The following is a 24074-nucleotide window of genomic DNA, read 5'->3' as shown; positions in this document are numbered from 1 at the left end:
GCTGCAGGGTGTTCCCACTGGGGAACCAGAACTGCCGCCTTGGCTTCACATCATACCCAGTGCTCACACCCTGCTGGCCGAGAGGCCAGCACAGGGCCTACTGTAGAGTTTTTTGTTCATTTTATTCCTAACAATTTTTAACAGGTTACAGTTTACATTCTGTACAGTTCACCGACTCAAAGTGCACAGTTCAATGGCTTTTAGTATAATTACAGATACATACAACCATCATTGCTTGCTAGTTACATACTTTTTTCCACCTCAAAAACAAATTCTACCTTTAGCTGCCCCCCTTCTTGCCCCATATCCTCATGTCTGTTCCTTCCCCGAGCATGCAAAAATCACTATCCTGCTTTCTCTGTTTCCCCGTTCTGGACTTTCATATGAATGAATCGTGAAGTATGTGATCTTTTGTGACTGGCTTCTTTCCTTTGCATAATGCTTTCAAGGCTCATCCATGTTGTGTCAGTACTTAATTCCTTCTTAAGATGGAATAATATTCCTTGGTATGGATATACCATGGTGAGTTTATTCACTTATGGAAATTTAGATTCTTCCCAACCTTTGGCTATTATGAATAATGTTGCTAAGGATATCTGGGTATACATTTTTAAAATTTTTTTATTTATATATGACAGCAGAATGCATTACAATTCTTATTGAAATTATACATCTAGAGCACAATTTTCACATCTCTGGTTGTATACATAGTGTATTCACACCAATTCATATCTTCATACATGTACTTTGGATAATAATGATCATCACATTCCACCATCATTAATAACTGCATGCCCCCTCCCTTGCCCTCCAACTCCTCTGCCCTATCTAGAGTTCATCTATTCCTCCCATGCTCCCGCTCCCTATCCCACTATGAACAGCCTCCTCATATCAAAGAAAACATTTGGCTTTTGGTTTTTTGGCATTGGCTAACTTCACTTAGCATTATCTTCTGTATCTCCATCCATTTACCTGCAAATGCCATGATTTTGTTACATTTTGTTGCTGAGTAATATTCCATTGTGTGTATATGCCATATTTTTTAATCTATTCACCCATTGAAGGGCACCTAGGTTGGTTCCACAGTTTAGCTATTGTGAATTGTGCTTCTATAAACATTGATGTGGCTGTGTCCCTGTAGTATGCTGTTTTTACGTCCTTTGGGTATAGACCAAGGAGAGGGATAGCTGGGTCGAATGGTGGTTCCATTCCCAATTTTCCAAGAAATCTCTATACTGCTTTCCATATCGGCTACACCAATTTTCATTCCCACCAGCAGTGTATGAGTATACCGTTTCCCCCACATCCTTGCCAATACATTGTTGTTTGTCTTCATAATAGCTGCCATTATGACTGGAGATGAAATCTTGGAGTGGTTTTGATTTACATTTCTGTAATTGCTAGTGTTGAATATTTTTTCATATATTTGTTGATTGATTGTATATCATCTTCTGAGAAATGTCTGTTCAGGTCCTTGGCCCATTTATTGATTGGGTTATTTGTGTTTTTGGTATTTAGCTTTGAGTTCTATATATTGGGTATACATTTCTGTGTGGATCTGCTTGTGTTTCTGTTGGGTTCACACCAATGGCTGGTTTCCTGGGTCAGATGGTAACTGTGGCATTGTTGGAGGAACCACTGGACTATCTTCCAAAGCAGCTATACTGTTTTACACATCTGTATGATGGTTCTGTTTCCCCACATCTTTACCAGTACTTGTTGGTCTGACTTTTGACTCTAGCCATCCTAGTGGGTATGAACTGATAGATTTTTGAAAGGATTGGGAAGAGTTTTCCCTTTCTAATAGCTTTTAACTACAACATTTTTTAAATTTAATTTTATTTTTGGTACTCCCTTGCCTATCATGTGTTTGAAAGAAACAACAACAACAAAAGATTGCTATAAGGTCCTGTTGCCTGTCAGAATAATAAAGGAGATGTCATTATTTGTTCAAGATTTTTATTGAATAAAACCCATGATGAGATACTGTTTAAAATGTGTGAGATGTGGAGGAGAAAAGAGTTGGTGGAGAAGTGGGGCAGGTGATGTGCTCCTCGGGTGTCTGTCTTCTTCTGTCCCAGGAGACTGCTTCCCTTCTGGCTGGTGTTTCTAAAAATGAGCCCCTTTGCCTTTCAGGAGGACTGGCATTGGCCCAAGTGCTCTTTTTCTATGTGAAGTACTTGGTGCTCTTTGGTGTCCCAGCTCTGCTCATGCGCCTGGATGGACTCAACCCACCGCCCCTCCCCCGCTGCGTGAGCACCATGTTCAGCTTCACCGGGATGTGGAGGTCAGTTGCATGGTTTCCAAAGTCCTTTAGGGGTGTCTGGTGGGAGGAACCACAGCTTATTTGGCTTCAAAGAGTTTGAGTACTATTTGCTCTTCCCTTTACTCAAGCCCCATTTGGCACTTCAGTTTCTTTGTCCCACTACTAGAGCAATGATCCAGGCTTTCTGTGCCTATCAAAATCATCATTAAGCTAATGAAGACGAGTTTCTCACCAAGTCTGTCCGCCAGCGCACAAAAGGTTATGTTTGAAGTGATTTCTTATTAGGGGTGGGCTACTATATATTATTTTGAAAATGATATCTGTAGTTGATTTAAAATACAGTGTCTCAAGATGATAGAATAGCCACGGTGGCTATTTGCTAGATCTGAGTGACCTGACTAAATCTTTGTTTTAGTTTCCTATCTCTTCAACAATAATGATAAAGATAACACCTACCCACGGGAGTTGTTTTGAAGATTATATAAGCTGATGCATTTAGAACAGCTGGCACATAGCAGATATTTACACATTAGCTTTTAGTTTTATACGTTTCCAATGCTCAGAGCAGATGGATAGAGAGGTTTTTTGAGTTCTTTTACTATTTTTGATTTTTATCCCATAAAGTAGGGTTGGCCTGGATGATGTTGTTTTTTTTGTTCCAGGAGATCCCTCAGCCCCACACCCCCATTGTTTGATGGACTTGCTTGTGGCTGTTTCTCTAATACTTTCAGTGTATAACAAGTGACAGGAATGCTTTTGCAATTGCACACCTAGTGGATAAAGCTCGGGGTTGGCACTGGCTCAACCTTAGTCAGTGCCTCCTTAAAATTTGTCCTCTGAATACTTCATCGGATTCCTCTGGTCCTGGTCAAAATTTTCATTTCACCTCATTCCTGTGACCTGTTCAAGTCTCAAATTTTCTATCAGGGAAGAGCTCAGTGAACATTGTCCTACCTAATGTTGCTCTTCAAAAGGAGGTGGGCTGCACTCTACAAGCTGGTTTACCATAATAACTTATTATAGATGCTGAAATTATCTGTCTCTTTCAGTGCAAAATCTAGTTTGATTTGGGGAGAGGGTTAGAAATTTCATACGGCGATTGCAGGGAATGTCAAGTAATTGCTTTGATTGGTCCTTAATTACTTCATTGAATACCAGGTTGCCCTGTTTTCATGGCAAGATTAGAGAAGGCTCTCCCTAACAAGAAGGCCATGGAGTAGCTTTTTGTTTAAAAAGTGGACCTGATTGGAAGCTCCGTTAACTTTCAACCTACCCATAAATGTAATTTCCTGAATCAATGGGTTGGGACCCACCATGATTTGGGGACATGACTTAAATGTTTGATGTGAGCCTAGCACAGCTTCTGTGCCTCTGCGGTGTGCATACCTGTGCTGATGCATTCTTGGAAAGCACATTCTCCTTGGGGACTTTTCAGTGTCCACTCGTACCATAAAACCATGACTCTTGTAGCAGGCCTGCCTCCAGGCTCCTGATCCGGAAATACCAACCCATTGATTGTCACAGAGGCAGTTTAGACAATTGACTACATTTTTATACTCGGGCTGCCTGTCTTGTCCTTTGTTCATTCTTTCTGTCCCAGAAAGGCCCCTAGTTCCACATGAAGCATGGGGGAGGGGGTCATGTCTACCAAGAGTTTTTTTTTTTTTTTAATTGTCTTGATTGGAAAGGATTCAAATAGTTTAGACTCCAGGCTATTGAACCACTCTCTCCTTCATCCCAATTAAAATTTTAAGACAAAGATGGGGAAGAGAATAATAATGAAGTTACATCAGGGAGGAAGCTCTAAGTTGACCCTGTGGAGTGAACTCGTTCTGAAAAATATTTACAAGGGCAGGTGATAAAATGACCAAAGGGTGTTTCTGGGAGCTACCTGGACTCCTGTCCTAGTTTCTTTATTCTACAAGGACATAGATTTAACCTTGTGTGGTTTTAAGTTTCTTGAAGAATTTTCTAGTTTGCCAATTATACTTACAAACACTTGGATTATTGTACACAACAACCATTTTATATTAAATGATTGGATTTAGGAATGAAGGTTAACTGTCCCTGAGCTATAGGGAATAATGGAAGGCTCCAAAGTAGTTGAATTAAAAAAAATTATTTAAGCTTTTGTGCTGTTTGCAAATGTTCCTTCATCCTTAGAAAGATGTTTATCATGTTTCATGTTTGGTATTTTCTAGCATAACCTTGACCCTGGTCCCCAGTTTTCAACTTTTCTCTTTAGCAATGCATATTTAGGGAAAACAAGTTTTGAATTGGTATGTCTATTAACAGCTAAATTCATGCTAATATCTCTGGACTATTGAGGTGTTGCCACAGACAGGAAGTGGCTCCCTCTTCCTGGATTTAGGTCCAGAAAGAATTTAATCATGAGCAGATGGGAAAGCTGGTGATCCAGATTATTCCACTAGGCCATAGCAGTCTTTATACAGTAGCACGAAGGACAGGGTGGGTGGGAAGTGGAAGGAAGAGATTTAAAACAGTCTCTGGAGATTGCCTACAAGTTCAGATAATCATAAAGTAATCTATACTGAATGGGGTTTAGAACTTATGAGGAGGGATGAATTTTTAGCCCACCATGTCAGAGGCACCTTTTATGCCTCTGGACACAGTGCTGATCGATTGTACCATCTTTCAGTCCACTTAGCATTGAGAGAAGACTTGAAGCTAGCAGTTTGCCCCTTTGATAGGAATCTGAGCTCTACATCATAGAACAGATGAAATTGGCCATCAGCAGAGAGATAATCTTCCCTGACACGATAGTTCAAATTGGCCATGAGAAATTGCCATTCACCCAGATGGCCAAACCTTAAAGTTAGGACCTGATGAATCCCCCCCCCCCCCCCCCCCCCCCCCCCGCTCCTGGCTCTCTTTCATAGAATTACTGTTGAAATAGTTGCAGTCACAGCAAAGCCCTCAAGAGTATGCGTATTCCTACTTGCTTGATTTCCCCACACCCCTGTGGTCACACAGACCAGAGAAATTAAGAATTTTCTGCTTTATTTTTTAGGTTTCATGTTTTAATTTAGATGGGTTGAGATCTATAATGAGTATCTTTTTCCCAGGGTCATTAAATATGACATTGCATGTCTGAGGTTTCAAATTAGAAATCTGATCATGCCCCTCTGATTTGCTTTCTAGTTATGGAAGCAAAACTTGCAAAGTGATAGAACTTCCCATGGTGGCTGGTGAGTTATGGGTCAATTTCAATTATGCCAGGAATCTTGCCCTCTGCATTTTTTGACTTATGATGCTCTCAGGTCTTCACACGCAAACTCGTGCATCACTGCTTATCACAGAAGGATCTAGGTGCTGTTTGGTGCCTGCAAGACCTTAATATATGGGGCATATCTTTAGCCTGGAAGGAGGAGGAGTCTGAACCCCATCTTCTGTTCAGGCTCCAATTGCATGGGCTGGTAGTTCAATAGAAGAATTTAGTTTCCTAGGTTGGTTCAGGCATGTGGTAGATGATAAAAGCACTGTTAGATGCACAGCAGAGTCGGGATAAACCCAGAAGAAAGGTGAAATGGGTGTTGTTCCTTTTTTTTTTTTTTTTTTTTTTTTTTATTGGTGAGACAGTCTAGTGACTAAGAACTTGCTGCTAACTACTCGGGCAACTCGTTTAAGTTCTAGGCCAATCCTTCCATTTGTAAAAAGGAGGATAATACTATTTGTCCCAGAGGTATGATAGGAGCATTAATTGAGCCTGACAAGAAGTACATCCACAGGTAGTGGCAGCTTCTCAATTTTTTTTTTTTGATGGGGGAGAGTCGAAAACCTAACAAAACCAGAGGTGACTGAGAGGCCAGTCTGCTGATGGGTCAGGTTGGAGAAGTGGTGAGTTAATGGGATGGGTGAGGGAAAGCTCCATCCAGCTTGGAGCTAGAGATGTGATGATTCATAGACTACAGTGATGAAGTCATGGGTTCTGCCCTCAAAAGAGGGCCCAGGGTCAAGTCATTTTTGTCTCATTTCCCTCATCTGTTGAATGAGACTATGAGCAAAATCCTAGCACTAGATGGTGCCTATGCTCCCGACTGTCTTGCTGTGGTGCCTGCCACAAGGCACAGGTGCCTCCACTCCCAGTACCCACATCATGGGCAGGTTGTTAACCTCCTCATGCCTCAGTTTTCCGAGATGCTAAGATGGGGCTACACATAGTATTGCTTCCCTGGGTTGTAGCATTAAGAAAGATCATACACTAAAGTGCTGAATCCTGGGCAAGCATATCATCAAAGCCAAAATATTCACTAATAATTGTTATTACAGTTAAGAAAATTTTCCATAGTTTCTTTAATTTCTCAGAAAAGCCTGGTAGGGTGGTTGAAGGGGGGAGAAAATGTGGTAGTGATGGGTGGTAGGTAGTATGTGAAAGATGTGGGTTTCAAAATGGAAGAATGGGGTTCCCAGTATCACCTCCCCTTATCCCAATCAGAACTCTTAATATGACTTTGCAAGTGGTTTCCAGCTACTGGACATTTATATGACCTCTTTTTACATCTTGGTTAATGCTTTCTCATGATTCCATGTCAACAGACTCGGAAAACATTTTCCTCCTTCTAACATTTATGTTTTAACACCCCTTTCCTTTTTCTCCAAGCACAGACTTCATAGATCAAAGTAGGAAGGAAATACCAAGTTGAGGCATATTTTATGAACCATGATTATGTTTTGCTTCCTGGAATTTATTTTTGCTTCAGAGATAGTCTGTCCTCTTCTTTTGCTCTGGAAGATTTTTTTTTTAAATTTCTAGCCCCCTTTACTGCTAAGCTCTTAGACTGAAAGCTTCTAGAGAAAGAAGAGTCTGACACAAGGAACAGCAGGATACCTTCATTTAGAAGGTGTTGGTCACCAGAGCGTGGTGTTTGCATAGATGTGGAGTCAGATGGCCTGGGCTTGGATCTTGCTTCCACTCCTTATTAGCTAGTATCTTCTCTCCATCCTTGGTTTCCTTCCCTTTTAAGATAGGGATATTGTACTGCCTACCCCATAGAACCAACACATATGGTGCTCACACATTGCTCAACAGCGCAATAGTCACATTCCACTTACCCACATCCCACCAGATCATAAACTTTTGGAAGGCAGCCATCATGTCTCCTCTTGGATCAGCACTGTTATTCTTCCTAATTACCTTGCATTTTGTGACACTCAAGAAATCTGTGCCGAATGGATGGATGGTCACTCCTCTGAAATTTTGATCACTGGGTCTTAAGAGTAAACTTTTCAAATCTGATCTAGTAGCTGAGTGATTTCTCTCTGCAGCACGTGTTGACATAAGACTGTAGGTGTACCATGCCATGATCACTGGTGATGGTTCATCTCTTAATTTTCTCATTAAATATTGGGACATGGTATGACAAAATATTATGTCTACCTGCAATTTTCATGAATGAATTTTCCGTGTAAGGAATCTAGAGTGAGGAGTGTACACCTTTCCTACTTAATGACTGTCATTATTTGATCAGGCATTGTGCTCTGTCCTAGATATCAGATGAGCAAGGAGGTTGAATGCTGGAAGAAATTCAGTTCAGACTTGGATAGGAGAGAGGAGTCTGACAGCTGTTTGTCTTTGGGGATGGGATTTTTCTGAGGGAAGTCCTGAAAGGAAATGCCTTATTTTAGATAAAGATGAGAAGGTTAAATAAGGGCTGGGAGTGAAACACACTCTCGGAACAGCCCAAACTTTAATAATAATAAATAATTATAATAATTACAGCAGCAGTAAACACCATGCAGATGTTCTGCAGGTCAATTCTAAGTGTTTTTTTTTGTATTCAAAGCATTTAATCCTCACAACACTCCTGTGAAGTAGGTGCTGTTATTGTTTCCACCTTACAAATGGTGAAACTGGGTCAGAGGGTAACCTTAAGTCACATAGCGAGTAAGTAGCAGATCTGGGCTTTGAATTCAAGCATGACCCCAGAGTCTAGGTTCTTAGTCGCTCCCTTTGAGTGTCTTTCTAGTGGACGGAAGCACAGTCCTCCCTGTCTGGAATGTGAGGCTTGTATGATAGGATCTGGAACTCGGGGGATCTGGGAGCGATGTAGGCTTAGGTACTAATACCTAAAAATTATACGTCAGAGTGATAGAAGAAGGATGAGTTGGTCTGTATTCACCAATGGACCTAGGAGAAAGGGAGTATTCATTTTATTTCTATTTTTAATTCTTTTTAGATATATGACAGTATATTTTGACATTATACATACATGGAATATCATTTATTCTAATTAGGATCCCATTTTTGTGGTTATACATGTAGAGTACACTGGTCACGGATTCATGTATGAATTTAGGAATGTTGTGTCCTGCTCATTCTGTTGTCTTTCCTATTTCCATCCCCTTTCCCTTTATTCCCCTTTGTCTAATCCAGTGAACTTCTATTCTCCCCCACCTCCCTTAGAGTGTGTTAGCTTCCACATATCGGAGAACATTTGGCCTTAGGTTTTTTGGGATTGGCTTATTTCACTTAGTGTGCTAGTCTCCAGTTTCACTCATGTGTTGGCAAATGTTCTTTATGGCTAATATTCCATTGTGTATATGTGCCACATCTTCTTATCCATTCAACTGTTGAAAGGCACCTAGGTTGGTTTCATACCTTAGCGATTGAGAATTCAGCTGCTATAAACATTGATGTGGCCACCTCACTATAGTGTGCTGATTTTTAAGTCCTTTGGGTATAGACCAAGAGTGGGATGATAACTGGGTCAAATGGCGTTTCCATTCCAATATTTATGAGGAATATTCCATTCAAATATTTGAGGAATATTTCAGGGTGGGTACACTAATTTGCAGTCCTACCAGCAATATGGGTGTACCTTTCCCCTTACATCTTGCCAGTATTGTTACTGTATTCTTGATAATTGCTGTTCTGATTGGAGTGAGATAGAATCTCAATGTAGTTGTAATTTGAATTTCTCTAATTGCTAGAGATTTTGAATATTTTTTCATATGTGTTGACCATTGTATTTCTTCTGTGAAGTGCCTGTTCAGTTCCTTTGCTCGTTGGCTGACTGGGTTATTTATTTTTTTGGTGTTAGGGTCTTTGAGTTCTTTGTATATCCTGGAGATTAATGCTCTACTGGGAGTATCCATTTTAACCTGAGACACGGGGTGAGTGGTGTGGGGTCAGCTGTGTCTTCTGCTCTTACATGACCCCCTTACATTACAAATGACAACCCAGTCAACCTGGTGGAGGTGGGAGGAGGGGACTTTGACATTTATTGGACTGGATTGCTCCTTTCTGCATCTCCTGGCGTCCCCCTTACCCACTGCCACCTGGCTGACTGTCCTCGTGCTGCTCTGTTCCTTCATCTCACTTCAGGCTGGGTCAGGTCCTCTTTGCCAATGAGGGAGGAGAATTGCCCTGCGTCTGCTAATCTTCAGGCTTCTCCCTGTCCTTCCCAACACTCCCACCCCAGCACCATCCTACTTCTAGTTCTGACCCTCCTTTGAGTAGTGTTGCTCTTTGCCTCACCTTAATTTCTGAGGCTTAAATTCAACGTGCGAGCTGCTGTTTCTTTTCAGTTTTTACAGAATATTTTGATATACCAATCAAATGGACTATTTGGTTGCAGTCATGTCTTTTCCTGAATAGTTTCTTTGATAAGTTGAAAAAGTGCTTCTACATTCCATCTGAAGCATATTTTTTTTTGTGTGTATATATATATATATATATATATATATATATATATATATATATGGCTATAATTCACAATTTGGAGACCCATAAGCTACTGAAAAAGTTTTTGTTGTGTTTTGTGTTTGATTCTTAGACTTCTCATCATAGGATCCCTACTACCTAGCATGGGGGCCTGACACCCAGTAGGCACTCAACAGATAGTTCCTAAATGAAGGAACAGATGATTTCCTACTATGCACAGTCTCTTGAAGAGATAAAAATCTGGTTTAGGTATGAAATATGGGTCTAATGACTTATTTCCAGGGGTTACCCTGCCATCCTAACTGCATTTAGTATAAAATGCCATCTGTTGTCACATTATCTATTTCCAATGTTGATTTAGGACTTCCTGGGTCCATCCTCTGAAAGAATGTATTCTAGTTTTGTCCTTCAAAATGTGAATTGTTCCCTTTTTTATGCATTGAAAGACTCAGCATTAGAATCAAAGGAGGGTGGTTGTGTGTGTTTTTTTTTTTTTTTTTTTTTTTTTTTTTTTTTTTTTTGCTATACTTCCAGGAGCCAGGCTTTGAGGTGCTCAGACTGGGTGGAGGCCGCTTAACCCGGTGTATCATGCATGTTAGGCAAGCACTCTACCACTGAGCTACATCTCCAGACCCGGATTTGTGGTTTTTTAATTGAGTCTAGTGGAAGAAAGTGGGTCTGAGAGATAGTGGAGAATGTGGCTTGGTTTGGGCCCACACTTCCTCTCTACATTGGTCTCCCTCAAGTTATTACCCACTGTGCAGACCCTTTTGAATCTCAGCCAGGCCCTGGGTGACTATCTGCGTGCTGCTCACCTTGCCACTTATGTGTTCACCTTGCCATTTGTCATGGTGTCATGGTTTTCTGGGCCTCATCTCACCACCTTTCATGCAGGAAATCTTCAGGCTCTTCTTGGTCCCAGGATCGCTGAGGGAGACTCGGCAATGCCAGTGAGGCTTCATATTTTTACTTTGTGTGATAGTTATTTATTATGATGTGGCAGTCTGTTTTCTGGTACTACAATAAAAAAATTAGTGTCTGGGTACTTTATAAAGAAAAAGGATTTGTTTAGCTCATTTTTGGAGCCTGAAAGTCCAAGGTTGGACACGGCCATTAATTTGGCCTCCGGTGAGGGCCGTATGATACATGGCACAATGGTGATACGAGATTTGTAGACAAGATCATATGGCAAGACAGGAAGCCAAAGAACCCACTCATGCAGGAACTAACCAGGGTTCCGTCAGAATGACATCTTCCAAGGTCAGTACCACTAATAACCTAGCCACCTCCCACTGGGCCCCACCTTTAAAAGGTTCCACCACTTCTCAGCATTACCAGGCTTTCAGCACACGAAACTTTGAAGGACACATTCAAGCCATAGCAGCAACTTGTGCTGTTGTAGAGTGTTCTACAAGGTGCTCCCCGCTTGAGTTCTTACTTCCACTTACACAATAGACTTCTCTTTTAGGATGTCATGGGTTTAGTTGAGGGGAGGGGAAGTTAGACTATGTGTCTCTTCCATCTCTTTCAGTATCTTCCCACTCTCCTCTATGTCACAGGGGCAGGTTTTCTTTTTCCTCTTCCTATATTCTCTTATGACATTCTTTCCTATGAGAAGAAGCCTTGTGGCCCAGCTTTCTTGGTTAGAATGGGACCTTCATTTTGTAATGTGGAGAAAATTACTTTGAGAGTTGACTGATTTGATTCTGGGTATGGGAGCAACCAGACAACCACCAAGAACTAGGGATTGTTGAACAAAACATTATTTTAATTTAAAATTCCCTGTTATTTATTCTTGTGTAATGGTATTAAGTGAAGATTTAGATGTCGTTATTAATAGAAACCAGAGACACTAAGTAAGACATTCTAGGTCACATCACTAGTGACCGAGCTACACGTAAGTACTAGCTGCACTCAAGTACTAATCTTCTTAGAAAGGTTTTGACGCATAGATGCATTTGCTCATAAATAGTACATGAAACTTCAGACATTCAGTAGCACCGTGGGGGAGTAGTTCTCATCTTCCTATTATGCCAAGAAGAGAGGCACAAGTTTTTGGTGTTGTCTTCTTTGTAAGTTCTGAGAATGTGGCCCATTTAGCTTCAGCCATGTTTGCTTTGTGTTGCTACTGCAGAGTGACCTGCCACTTAGGCAGGTAGATGGGAAAAAAGAGGCTCTAAGTGGCAATAGCATGTATTTGTACAGTAGCAAAATTCTGATACTGCTTCTCTGTCCAACTGCTTCCTAATGAGCAAAATTAATACTTTGTCCTCTAAGAACTGTAAACTGTGGTTAACCTGCAGGGTAAAAGTTTAGAGTAATTGTCTGGTTGTCATGCTTGGAAATACCACTTTATCTATTTACTTACTTGACATTATGCATAAACCTGGCTGTGATGGGCCATTCCAAGTTCTTCCCACTCACCTCACATTAGGGTGGTAGAGAACAAGTCTGCATTCCTCAGTCCTGCCCATGCAATTCTTTACACATCTCCATAACTTTGCTGTAGGTTTTCTGGTACTGTGGGGACTCTCTAGAACCTTCTATCAGGCAAAACATCTCTGAGCTTTTGGAGGCCAGGGATTATATTTGGCATTTTCTGTTAACATAGTCATTGGGTGTGCATTAGCAAGTGCCTTGCATTAGATCTTTGCAATTCCAAAAACGGTCTGAGGAACAGCCTCTCCTGGGTGCTCCTTAGAAACCCAGGACTTTGGACCCCACTCCAGATCTACTGAATCAGGTTTTTGACAAGATCACCTTAGAAAATTGTGCATATTAAAATATGAGAGGCACTGGGCTACATGACTGCTTAGACCCTCTCCTCCTTGATCTGCCATAGCTCAGGATGGTGGCCTTAACTGGTGCAAATACATATGAATATTCAACATCTTATGACACACAGGTGCCAGGGACTACTACCTGAATGGGGACTTTGGCTGACTGTCCTAAGGTATAGGTCCATAATAGGACTGAAAAGGTGGGCTAATTCCAAGGCAGGGATGGCACTGGAAGGTAGCTCTTTTGGAGAAGACGAGGAGTCAAGGGAGGTGCTCTGGATGGAAACCACTGATCCACAACCACAAAACTGAGGAAAATTGAGTTGTCCATATGACATGTTTGTCCTCCAACTTTTCCTACATGGGACTTCTCTGCCTTCTTTCCTCTGTTGTTTCCCTAGACTTGTTCCTCACGTGTAAGAAGCTGACAGGTGAGGGGCTCTGCCACGTAGGAAGGAATGCCCGAGCCACTCCTGGTGGGTGGCAGAGTCCTGCAGACAACCTTCTATAGACTTAGGAGGGTTGCCTTCCTGCTCCCCACTACAGGGAGGGATATAGTTCCCTCTGAGACTATTTACATAGAAGAGCTGACCCACCACATGACTGGAAACCAGCACTAGGGATGCTGCTTACTGTTAAAATGCAGATGATAGGTCCACATAGACGTTACCATTTCTACGTGATGATGCTAGCTTTAGAATGTAGAGGATTTTCTAAGAAGTTAATTAACATATCCTATAGGTGCCCCCTGGGCTATGATCAGTGAGAGAGAGTTGGGTGAGGTTGCTTATTATATAACTGAGGTTCTCCAGCTGGGGGCAGGGAGCAGGATTGACATCAAGGGAACTTGGAGGGGATAGGGGTGACAGTCGCTCAAATCCCATTGTGACATGCTGTCATCATGTAAACTTGTGGTATTAGTTGGCAACTGACTTAATTGGCGGCAGTTAATAATCCTAGAAATAAATATTTTCCAGATCACTTAGGGTCTTATTGCAGTTCTTATAATCTGTGGTTTTCCTATGACAGCTGAGCCTAAAATGTTAGGTTCTCCAGGATTTCTCAACTGAGTTTCTACAGCAGGGTGAGATGTGGTACACATGAGACTGATGGCATCTTTTCTTCTAGTAGTTGGGTGGTGACTTACTCCAGTGAGATTAATTCTAGAGAAATCCAAGGGACCTGGTTTTATGTGTTCTGTTTAATTTCCATCACAATAGCAGACTTAATTTCTCCCAAATAACTAACAAAATGACTGTTTTGCCTTAGACTTGGTCTTCAGCAATGGAAATGCAGACTCTGTGCTTTTCTTCTTCAGGGTTGTAGGTCACAAATCTTATCAGCAGAACCAAGAAATTGTTCTAGCACCTCTTGGAGGTTTAGGTGGAGACCTCAATTTGAGTTACCTGTGGGGGTTTGGCTGAGATCTTTGGTTCTAATAATGGTAAAAGAGGAAAGTTGGGGGCTGCCCTTCTGAATTGGGAAAAAATCCTTCCTATTGTGACGGTTCTAGCATCCCAGCTATGGGTCACAGGAGAGGGGAGGTTGTGAGGTTCTCTCCTGCTCTGTAAAAGGACTCAATAATGGAGCCCTGACCACAAGGGACTCGGCACTGTTTCAGCACAATGAAGGTAGGAAGGACTTTATCTTCTGATGGGGATAGGACTTGTTCTCCCCCCACCCCCCAAAAACAAAACAAAACATGATGATTGTTGTTGCATGAGTTCGTGGGTTCCATATATGAACCTCTAACATAGATGAAAATTTCAGAATTGCTGGCAGCAGGGAACATGCCTTGGGGTGTGTTCTTGGTATTGGGGATGGTTGTTGGAGCCTTTTCCTCCATAATGAAAGAAGGTTATCGGTTAGGGGAACCCTCTGCCAAGCCACTTGACCATTGTGGGGGATTAAACGCATGCCCTGTCAGCTCTGTGCTCTAATAACGACGAAGCAGTTGGTGGAAATGTCCTGCAGATGGGAAGCAAAACATTAAGCATTTCCAAGGCAAGTTTGATCATCTCAAAAAGCATAGTGACAAACTTTCCCAAATTAATATGTGATTTCATGTTTGATTCTCAAATGATTTAGATAATTTTCATTATTAGTGATTTCCTTAGACTGTTAAGACACATTGTAAATACTATGTGTGGATTGCACCTAAAATCCAAATTATTTGTTCAAGGAATATTTCTCTAACACCTACTATAGTCTACCCACTGATCTGATGTAGAGCTGAATAGGGAAGTCTCTGCTCTCCAGAAACTAATACTAAGAAGTAACAGGTCACAAAACGGGCATCACCACTAATGGGTCTGTATAGTGCTTGAACAATTAGAAAAAAAAATCCACTTTTGTGGTCTCATTTGTTGTTTCTATGAAGCAGTCAAAGAAGTTCTCACTATTTTATTGGTGAGGAAAAACCCAGAGAAATTACATGACTTTAATATTATATGTGCCCAAGGAAATGAGATACATGGGCTCAACACCGTGCCATCTTTCAGTAACATGCCTTTATTTTAATGTTAGTTTAAAATTAAATAATGTGTTAAAGAAGCTGTCTTTATGCAAATGTTCTATCTATACCAACTATTATGTATAACCATAAAGCTCTAATAAAAAAAAATCTAAATATACAAAGTACACAAATAAAAGCAAATGTTGTAGTCTGTGGGCATCATGAAAAATACAGTAGTTCCTTAACGATATGTGAAATAAATTGCTTTGTTGTTGTGATGGTCTACCACTGCTGATGTAAAGTTGTTGGAAAGGCAGAGCAGTATTTTATATCAATTGACTTAGCATTTCAGGGAGTTGTTAGAATTTACATAGTAGGGAAGAGCGTAAGCTTATACTCCCATGGGACTGGGGCCACATTCTCTCCTGACTAGTTTGGTGACCTTGGTTATGAGTCCTAACTTCTCCAGACCTTAGTTTCTCTGCCTGCTAATGGGCCAATGATGCCTACTTGCTTGGAAGGAGGTGAGAATCTAATCATTTTGTATGCATGAAATAAGATTTGTTTTTTCTTATTACTGAATCTTGTAGGTGGTGTGTATGCTTTGGGGTGAGTGGACTTAAACTTCTGTTAGGCTCTGTAGTTGATATTTAGGACTCGATGTATAGTTACCTTGTTGAGGGTCCTGACATTAGGGCCTACCACACAGCTGAAGTGAATGATGATTGGAACAGACCTGGGCCTGTGTATTATAGATTCTGGACAGAACACAAGCTGAGGAATCCAAGTTGAGTCCCCATTCTGAAGTTTTCAGGGTAGACCCTGACCTGCAGTTACTGATTTGTGATAAAGGTGCTACTTATGTGGCCCACTCTATGGAGCTTATTCCAGGGTGCATAGCATTAGAGATTGTGTTCATCAGGAAACATGATGGCTTTTGGTACCCCCACTTCTCTCTGAAGTCCATTGCATCCCATGTCCTGTGGTGGCCTGCACCCCAAGTGTATAGTCTGTCTCTAGAAACTTAGTGATTATCTCCTGGGATCAGCTTCAGAGCCTCTAGGCAAATTGTCTGCTCTAACCAGCTTCCATCTTTCTTTGGCCCCAGCTGGCTCTGACATGCTTTCTCTGTCCTCATTTTGATATCTATCTGCTCTTTAGGCTAGAAATCACTTAGTTTTTCTGGGTGCACCCATGGCTGACTTATCCTTCAGGAACTCACCTGTCCAAACTGCTGCTTCAGAAGCAGTTCTGGCTGTCAATCATCTGATCATTTATTAACTGAGCAAAATATTGGCTGACCACCTACTGTGTGCCAACAGCTGTTCTTGGTGCTTAGGATGTGGTATTGAGCAAAACAAGCACATGTGCTTGATCTCTGAATGTACTCTCAAGCTGGTGCAACAGATAATGACCAATAAACGTAATAAGTATGTGGTGTGCAAATAATGTTTTGGAAAAAAGTAGATAAGGAGGATTGGTAAGACACATAGGAAGGAAGGTTGCCATATGCAATTGATAGTGTTTCTGTAAACATTGAGTTAATGGGTAATGAGCCTTGCTCCTATGGGAAATACTGGGTCAGATTCCTGCCGGCCTCTGGTCACAACCATTTACTCATTAATGCAGGTTGATTATCCCTTGTCAAAATGTTTTGGATTGTTTGCAAAGACATTACCAGTTGAGCAACCCTAGTTGAAAAATGTGGAATCTGAAATGCTCCAAACAATGTTGGTCAAATGCTCAAAGTTTTGGATCTTGGAGTACTTCAGGTTTGGGATTTTCCAATTAGGGATGCTAGCCTGTGTGTAGCTTTGTTTTATGTTTCTGTTTAAAGACTCCTTATTTATATTGGTTCATTAACACTGAATACAGGGTCAACAGTGCTATAACTCATGCCTGAATGAAGCTCATCTAACACTTAGGCCTTCTCCACAAGGTACATCACAGCCTTCTTGCACTTAGAAGCACTACACGGCACGTAGTAGTGCTTGGAGACCCTTTTAAATGGTGAAATCACCTAAAACAAAATGTGGCAAATGTGGCACTTCAGAGCTGGAAGAAGGGATACTGATATAGTAGGAGAGCTGAAGCCTGAAGTCAGAGTGTGCCCTGTTCAGTCGAACATGAGTTAATTCAAATATTTGGCCACTGAGCTCTTCTGTGAATGTCTGAAAAGGTGTCTCAAGTATTGAATGTGGGATCACGAATAGATTTTAGTGAGCAGGTGAATTCACAAATGCTGGAACTGTGAATAAAGAGGGTGGGCTGCCAGTGGGTGATCAGGTAGGCCTCCCTGAGAATGTGAGGCCTGATGAAGGCTGGGAAGAAGGCATGTGAATCATGTGGGTGTCTGCAGAGTTGGTGCCTGAAGAGGGTGTAGTCAGTGCAAAGGCCCTGGGCTAGAAGCATACCTAAAATGCTGAAGGAACAGCTAGGAGCTCAGTGTGATTGTAATGAAGTAGGAAATGACCCATGAGAGATGGCATCCATCATCTTTTTTTTTTTTTTTTTTTTTAAATATGAGGTAGTGGGAAGATGTAGAAGAGAGTTGAGCCGAGAAGCAACTCTGTATCATGTTCAGGCAGAAGCAGTAAACCAGTTGAAGGATGTTGCAAGTAACCCAGAGCCAGGCCCTACTGTGTTTATGAGCCCACTACTTCAAAGAACTTACCTGCACCTCCCTGTTCCTAAATTGCTCCTGCACAATGGAACACAGCTTCTGGAACCTGGTGATCTTTTTGGAGGGTTAGGAAGAGAACTGAACTCTCGAATTGCAGTAGCCGGTGCTGGTGGTGCCCATCTGAAGATGTGCTTTAGCTTAAGTTGAACTAATGGAAGCATTAGTTTCCATAAAGCCATTTGGCATTTGCATTTGTAGTCTTGCACATTCAAATTATTTCAAATATAGGGTGGCAGTAACTAGAAAAATACTCCTTTGCTCTTCTGAATAAGAGGTCCATATGATTCCTGGTTAAGTTTCAGCTTTCCTTTTTGCAACCATAAGCCCAGTCCTTGAGGACCACCTGTCCCTCACCTGGGCTGGGAAGGGGAATGTGGTGAAATGATCATCTGTGTGAAGATATCTGCATCCGAAGTAGAGTATAGAAATGATTCATGTCACGTTGCTGCACTGCTTTAATGAATACAGAAAATGCTTTAGGTATTGCATTATTAAAGGCATGCGTGGCAGGGCTTCTGTGTGCACAATTTGAAGCGTGAACTTATTAGCATTTCAGGTTGATACCTCTTTTAGATTTAATTAGATTTCAGGCTTCAATCGATTTATTAAATGAATTTCTCACTGCTTAAAAGGTGTAATATGTTCACGATAGTAGCTTTTCATCACTCTCTTCTCATTTCCTCATGCGCTCAAGCAGATCTCAGCTTCCGTCTTGAATTCAAAGCCAGAGGTTATTTTCCGAAGATACTGTGCTCTATCAACTTTGCCTCTTTTGTGCTTTGGGATGCTGGGGCCAGGAGAAGGGTTGTGTTATCTGCCATGAATGCGTCTCTAGTAGATTTAACATCAGAAAACATAGCAAATGCATAATAATAGAACTACCTTTTGTTCCAGTGGCCTTTTGTCACTATGAATCTTTCCATAAACCTTTACTTTTGTCATGAGGAGGACTGGACTGGGGCTATTCAAATAATGGAAAATTAAGTGTAATGAATCAAACCATATTAGCGGTTTGCAAGATGAGCTGCAGAGATAGACCTTACAATGCAGTAACTTAGTGATGTTTTGCATTTGTTTAGAAATGTGGAGGGAACACTTCTCTGAGCCACTGGAGCATCCTAACCCCATTTCTGTCATTGCCTGGGCCATGATTGCTTCATTTACAAAGTGGGGGCTCATTAAAGGCAGCAGGGAGGTCTACTCCATGTCCACAATTTCCTTCAAGCTTTTAGTTTGTGTGTGTGTGTGTGTGTGTGTGTGTGTGCATGCATGTGCGAGTGTGTACGTGCACAGTGAAATATGCAAAATAGACTAAATTCCAGTTATGTTTAATAACTGATCTAGGTCAATAGTATGAAGTAGAAGATATCATCTGTAGTTTCAATATTTAAATGAACCAGGGCCTCGGGTTAATGACGACTATTGGCAGCTTGATAAAGGAAATTATTTTTATTATATAATGGACATCTATTATTGTGTTTTTGAAACTTCAGTTGGAAAGAGGATTAAAGTCCAGAAACTAAATCAGAATAGTGTAACCCTTTCTATAAGGATAAGTTCATTTTTGTCACAAAGCAAAAGCTGTGTTCCGAATGCTGTGATTCAAGATTCAGAGGGGGGAAAATGCTTAAGAAGCAAAGCCCAGAGGCAAAGTGGGATTGTGGCTGATTGGCAGTCTCATCCTAGAGAAGAGGACTGGTTTTATTTATTTTTACAAGACTCGGTGTGCTAGGTTATGTAAGAGGTCTTTGAATTTTAAAGAACTTCTGATTTTGTCTGTACGCTATTCACATAAGAGGGTTTACCACTCCTTAATAACTCCAGGCCTGATTCCTTCCAGACGGGTAAGTGGGAAAGTGATAGACTAACACAGAATTGGAGTTCCAGGGTTTCCTTTAATCTGGAAAGTTCTCATGGCCTTTCTTTGTCTCTTATGACATGAAAGGGCATAGCACTCCCTTACTTAATAGAACATTTGCCATTTTGATGTAAGAGTTAAATTATACATTCTGGGCAGGAATACTGAATAAGAAATGTTGTATCCTCTTTCTAGCATCACACTGGAGGCACGCCAATTCAACTGTTCTCACTGGTGGTTAGTTTTTTTTTCTTTAATTTTTTATTTCTTGTTGGTGATAGTTTTCATCATCCTGGAAGGCTGTTGTCAGATTTACCCACTGTATAGCTGTTTTTCTTTTTTGCCTTACAGCTAATGAGCAATCTACAGGAGACACTTGCAGACCATGCACGTATCCTGGTCTATGCCAAAATTTTCCCTCCGTTTGTCATTATGACCGATTCTTGCTAAGTCGGTCTTTATTCTGATGGTTGCAAAATGATTTTCCAACTTTGGTGTTTAGAATTTGGTGCTTGGCATTCTGTTATAAACGAGACCTTTCCACTGCCCCACTTGTCATCTGTGTGGATGCCTCAACTTTGTTTCCATAGTTCATAATTCTTACTGTGCTCAACTTTGTGGCGCTCTGATTGTCCCCTCTTTACCAGGGTGCCCCATCAACCTGGCTTCTGTATCCTTACACATGTTCACCCTACGATCAAGGATGCCTGATGTTTACAAATCTTAATCTACCAATCACCCTTCTTTTCCTCTCTGGTCCCTGAAGTATCTAAATAAATTCAGGGTCCTGGCTGGCTTGACGCAGAGTACCAATAAAATGAGGTATGGGCTGGAAAGCTCATGGTGTCTCTTTGCTCTTCATGGAGTCCAAACTTGAACCTCGGTATCCTAGCTCAGCTTGAGTGGTTACTGGAATAACAAGAGCAAGAAGATTCCATAAGGATATGAATGAAAAAGGAGAAAGGATGAAGAGGCCAGATCTCATCCCATTCAGGAGTGGGCCCAAGGTGGAGATTGGAATGAGAATACAGACCAGGCCTATCTACCCGATTTTTTTTAACATGGGAACCCCTCCCTCTGGGATATGTAGTGTGCAGTCCCCCAATCTGGCCACTTTGAAGTGAATCCTCTGAGGGCTTGGGATCAGGCTTCATGGACTTGTTCACCATCTTCCCTTTAGAGCTGTGACCTGTCCTTCACTGTTGCTTAGGAACAGAGCCCGTATCTTAGCTGCTCTGGCACAGCTGACACACAGCCCTTTTCCACTGGCATCTTTTCAGATTCCAGGGCCACTTGGACCTTAGGGTCTCAGACTGCATGCTCTGTGTGGTCTTGTTTCCAGAGGGTCTGTGATAAGCTATTGTATTGAGCCTCGATTTCCTTTTATGCTAAAACACATTAAGGTATGAATTTGTGCTTGAACTGGTATCCTCATGGATTTGTCCACAGCCATCAATCCTAAATTTTCTGTCCTTGTATCAAGGAAAATAGGCTCTTTTCATGGGGTTTCTTCTTTACTAATTAACTCCCTTAAATTGTTCCTAATGATAGAAGTATAATCAGGATTTTAATTAATACATTTTCTGACTATATTGTAGTGACACGAAGTCAAAAATTATTCTTACAGTAAGGGAAAGGAATTTCTGTAACAGGCTATTAAATGGCATATTTTTGAATTCCTCCTAAGACTACATTAAGTTAATGCTCATCCATAATGAAGAACACTCTAATCAGCTTCTCATTTCTCCTTCACTCATTTAAAAGGATTGTACTGAAGCTCCTGAAAGCGCTATTCACATTATTAATAATTAGAGCTATTATCAAGAGATGGGATGCTCTTCTCAAGTACTCTGTCTGAAGTTCTGTATCTTTATTTGCTAGACAGTGGCAGGACTGGCCAAGCTCTGTGTCCACTCAGATGGACTGACAGAGTCCACACACTGACCTTCAGTGTTTCCTGTGCATCAGGCCAACTTCTGAGCTGGTTCTCCAGTATTTAAAATTTATGCCAAATAGTGCCTTTTCTGGAGTTCGTACACTTGGGAAGTTGGGGACTTCTGAATACTCCAGAGTCAAAAGCATTCATCCCAGGCATATCTATCATATATGATCAAGCCTCCTGATTGTCTTGTTGGTGTGGACATCACGCAGGCAAGTGTCCCCTCCCCCATTCTTTAAACACTGCACAGGCTGGTAGCCTAAGGAGAGCTTGACTTGTTAATTCTGTGGTTTTGAAAGCTGTTTCTGCTTCCTTGAACAAGGAGGAAACAGTTTGCCTCTAAAGAATGAGGAGAAAAAAGGAGGGGATAATGAAGTCCCTAGTCCCTCTCAACTTAGATCTATGTAATTATTTTAAGTTGTTTTCATTGGCTACTCTTCACACCTGGGAAATGCTTTCCCCCCACCCCTAGGTTTCACTCCTAAGAAGTCCAGTTTTTGGTGCAGAGGACAGGGGAAGGGAGACTCGGGGGAAAGCCATGCATGTGTGTGGCAGTGTACAGAGGCTGAGGACCAGTTCAGATGGCAAAGCAGCTGGACCAGGATGGAGACCAACAGGGTTCCATAGTGAGGAGAGTGTGGCTTGGGAGACCACACCCAGAATCCATGGACCTAGAAAAGCAACAAGAACCAAGAGGGCTTTCTTAACATGGTCTCCCACTAAACCACAAAACACCCATTTGAATTCCTTCCTGGATTTTGAGAAGAATGTTCTTTAGGGATGTCCATTTAAGGACACGGGCTGAAAGTGTCCTGAAGGGGGGGAGAGAGAGTGGTGGCCAGGGTGCTGTCCTCGTCTGTTTGTTTTTATAGCCAGGAAGCATGTGTTTGGAAAGTGACGTGGAGGTGCTGGGGAAGGGGTTCAGAACACGACACACCAAAATGTTACTTTGGCAGATTGATGAGTTGGAACTAAAAAGAAATTGAGAACCAGCCAACACAGAAAAAGCTTTCTGTCTCCTCCTCAACTGCCTAAAATAAAATGTAAGTCTTCCCTCTTGTGAAGGCAATTTCTGTTAGTAAAGGCATCTGTACCAGGAAGAGAGTTGCTGGGACACCACATACATCACCTGAGAGGGGCCATCCGCATGCCACGGCTCCTTTATTCACCATGTGTTTCCTTCTCTTCTCTTGCCTCCTCCACTCCCTGAAGCCTGGAAAACTTTAATTCCTTTCTCCAGCTCAAGATGATGTATAAGTCTTGGTCATCTGAGTGCCTCCATTGAGTCTCAAATTTCACAAAATTCCTGGGCATATGTGTATAATTAAAACTTTTTTTCTTTTCATCTGTTTTATGCCAGTTTAATCTGTCGACCAACCAAAGGACCAGAGAACTGGAGAGAAGCCATTTTTCCTTCTTTACAAACTGGAAGACTTGACAGATCAGCCCAGGGGTTCATGATGCAGAAGGGATACTTCGGTAGCTCCTGAAAGCACTATTCACATTATTAATAATTAGAGCCCCTCCTTTTGCCTGATGCCTCTTCCCTCTATGCATTTATATCACAGATTGGCTCATCTCCTTCAAGTCTTGATTCACATGTCACTGTAAACATGAGGACCACCTGACCATCTGTCTAAAATTGCAACCCAGCCCTCTCTCCCATCTTATGCTGCTTTTTCTTTTGACTGTAGCACTTGCCACCCCAACATGACATGCTTTCTTCTTGTTATATGTGCTTTTCAATGTCTGCCTCTTGTAGTTGGGACAGAAGCCCCAAGAGAGTGGGGCTGTTGGTCTGTTTTGACCACTGATATATGCCCAGAGCCCAAACCAGGCCTGGCATCTAGGAGGTGTTTGATGGTTATTCATTAAGTGAATTAATGAATGAAATAAGAGGTGAACCATTCAGATGTAGCCATGAAGACAAAATGGGAGCCAGAGGAATCTCATTCTTGAGTTTGGCTTAAGAGAAAAAGGATATCTCCATAGCTATGACTGAAGCAAGGTTTTGCTGAATGGGTTTACAACAATTTCAGTTGACTGAAAAAGCCTAGGTAGCGGGTTTTACACCTGTGCTTGTTCGTGGAAGATTCAGTATTTTGGGTATCATTTTTGTTACTATTCACTTCTGGTGCCATTTCATTTAAAAGTAGAGTAAGTTATTTATTGGGGGGGAAAAAAGATCACCAACGCAAACTTTTGTGAGACTGTTTTCTGCTGGCCCTGAAGGACTAAGCATGGGGGATGGTGGGGTTGAAGAGAAGTAGGTCACCCAGAGGTTGGTGGGGGGTGAGTGGATTGGGTTTCCTTAGGAGGAATGAGGGAAAAGTCATTCTGAGTTCCTGTCAGATAAATGACATGATTACCCACATAATTAAATACATACACATTGAGTAAATACTGAAA

General features: G+C 41.5%; 1 protein-coding gene across 2 annotated transcripts in view; it reads left to right on the top strand.

Moving 5' to 3' along the window:
- HHAT (hedgehog acyltransferase) overlaps positions 1 to 24074 on the top strand; it is a 311192-nt gene that overhangs the window by 126819 nt on the left and 160299 nt on the right. For both annotated transcript variants that reach the window (XM_081298856.1, XM_081298857.1), the window contains one exon: positions 2137 to 2287. In XM_081298856.1, coding sequence (XP_081154982.1) covers positions 2137 to 2287 — 151 coding nt within the window. The remainder of the gene's footprint in view (positions 1 to 2136; positions 2288 to 24074) is intronic.

The sequence above is a fragment of the Spermophilus citellus genome (genome assembly GCF_964194105.1).
Source record: "Spermophilus citellus genome assembly, chromosome: 6".
NCBI lineage: Eukaryota > Metazoa > Chordata > Mammalia > Rodentia > Sciuridae > Spermophilus > Spermophilus citellus.
The sequence above is the reverse complement of the archived record's forward strand: the minus strand, read 5'-3'. Positions and strand labels throughout refer to the sequence as shown.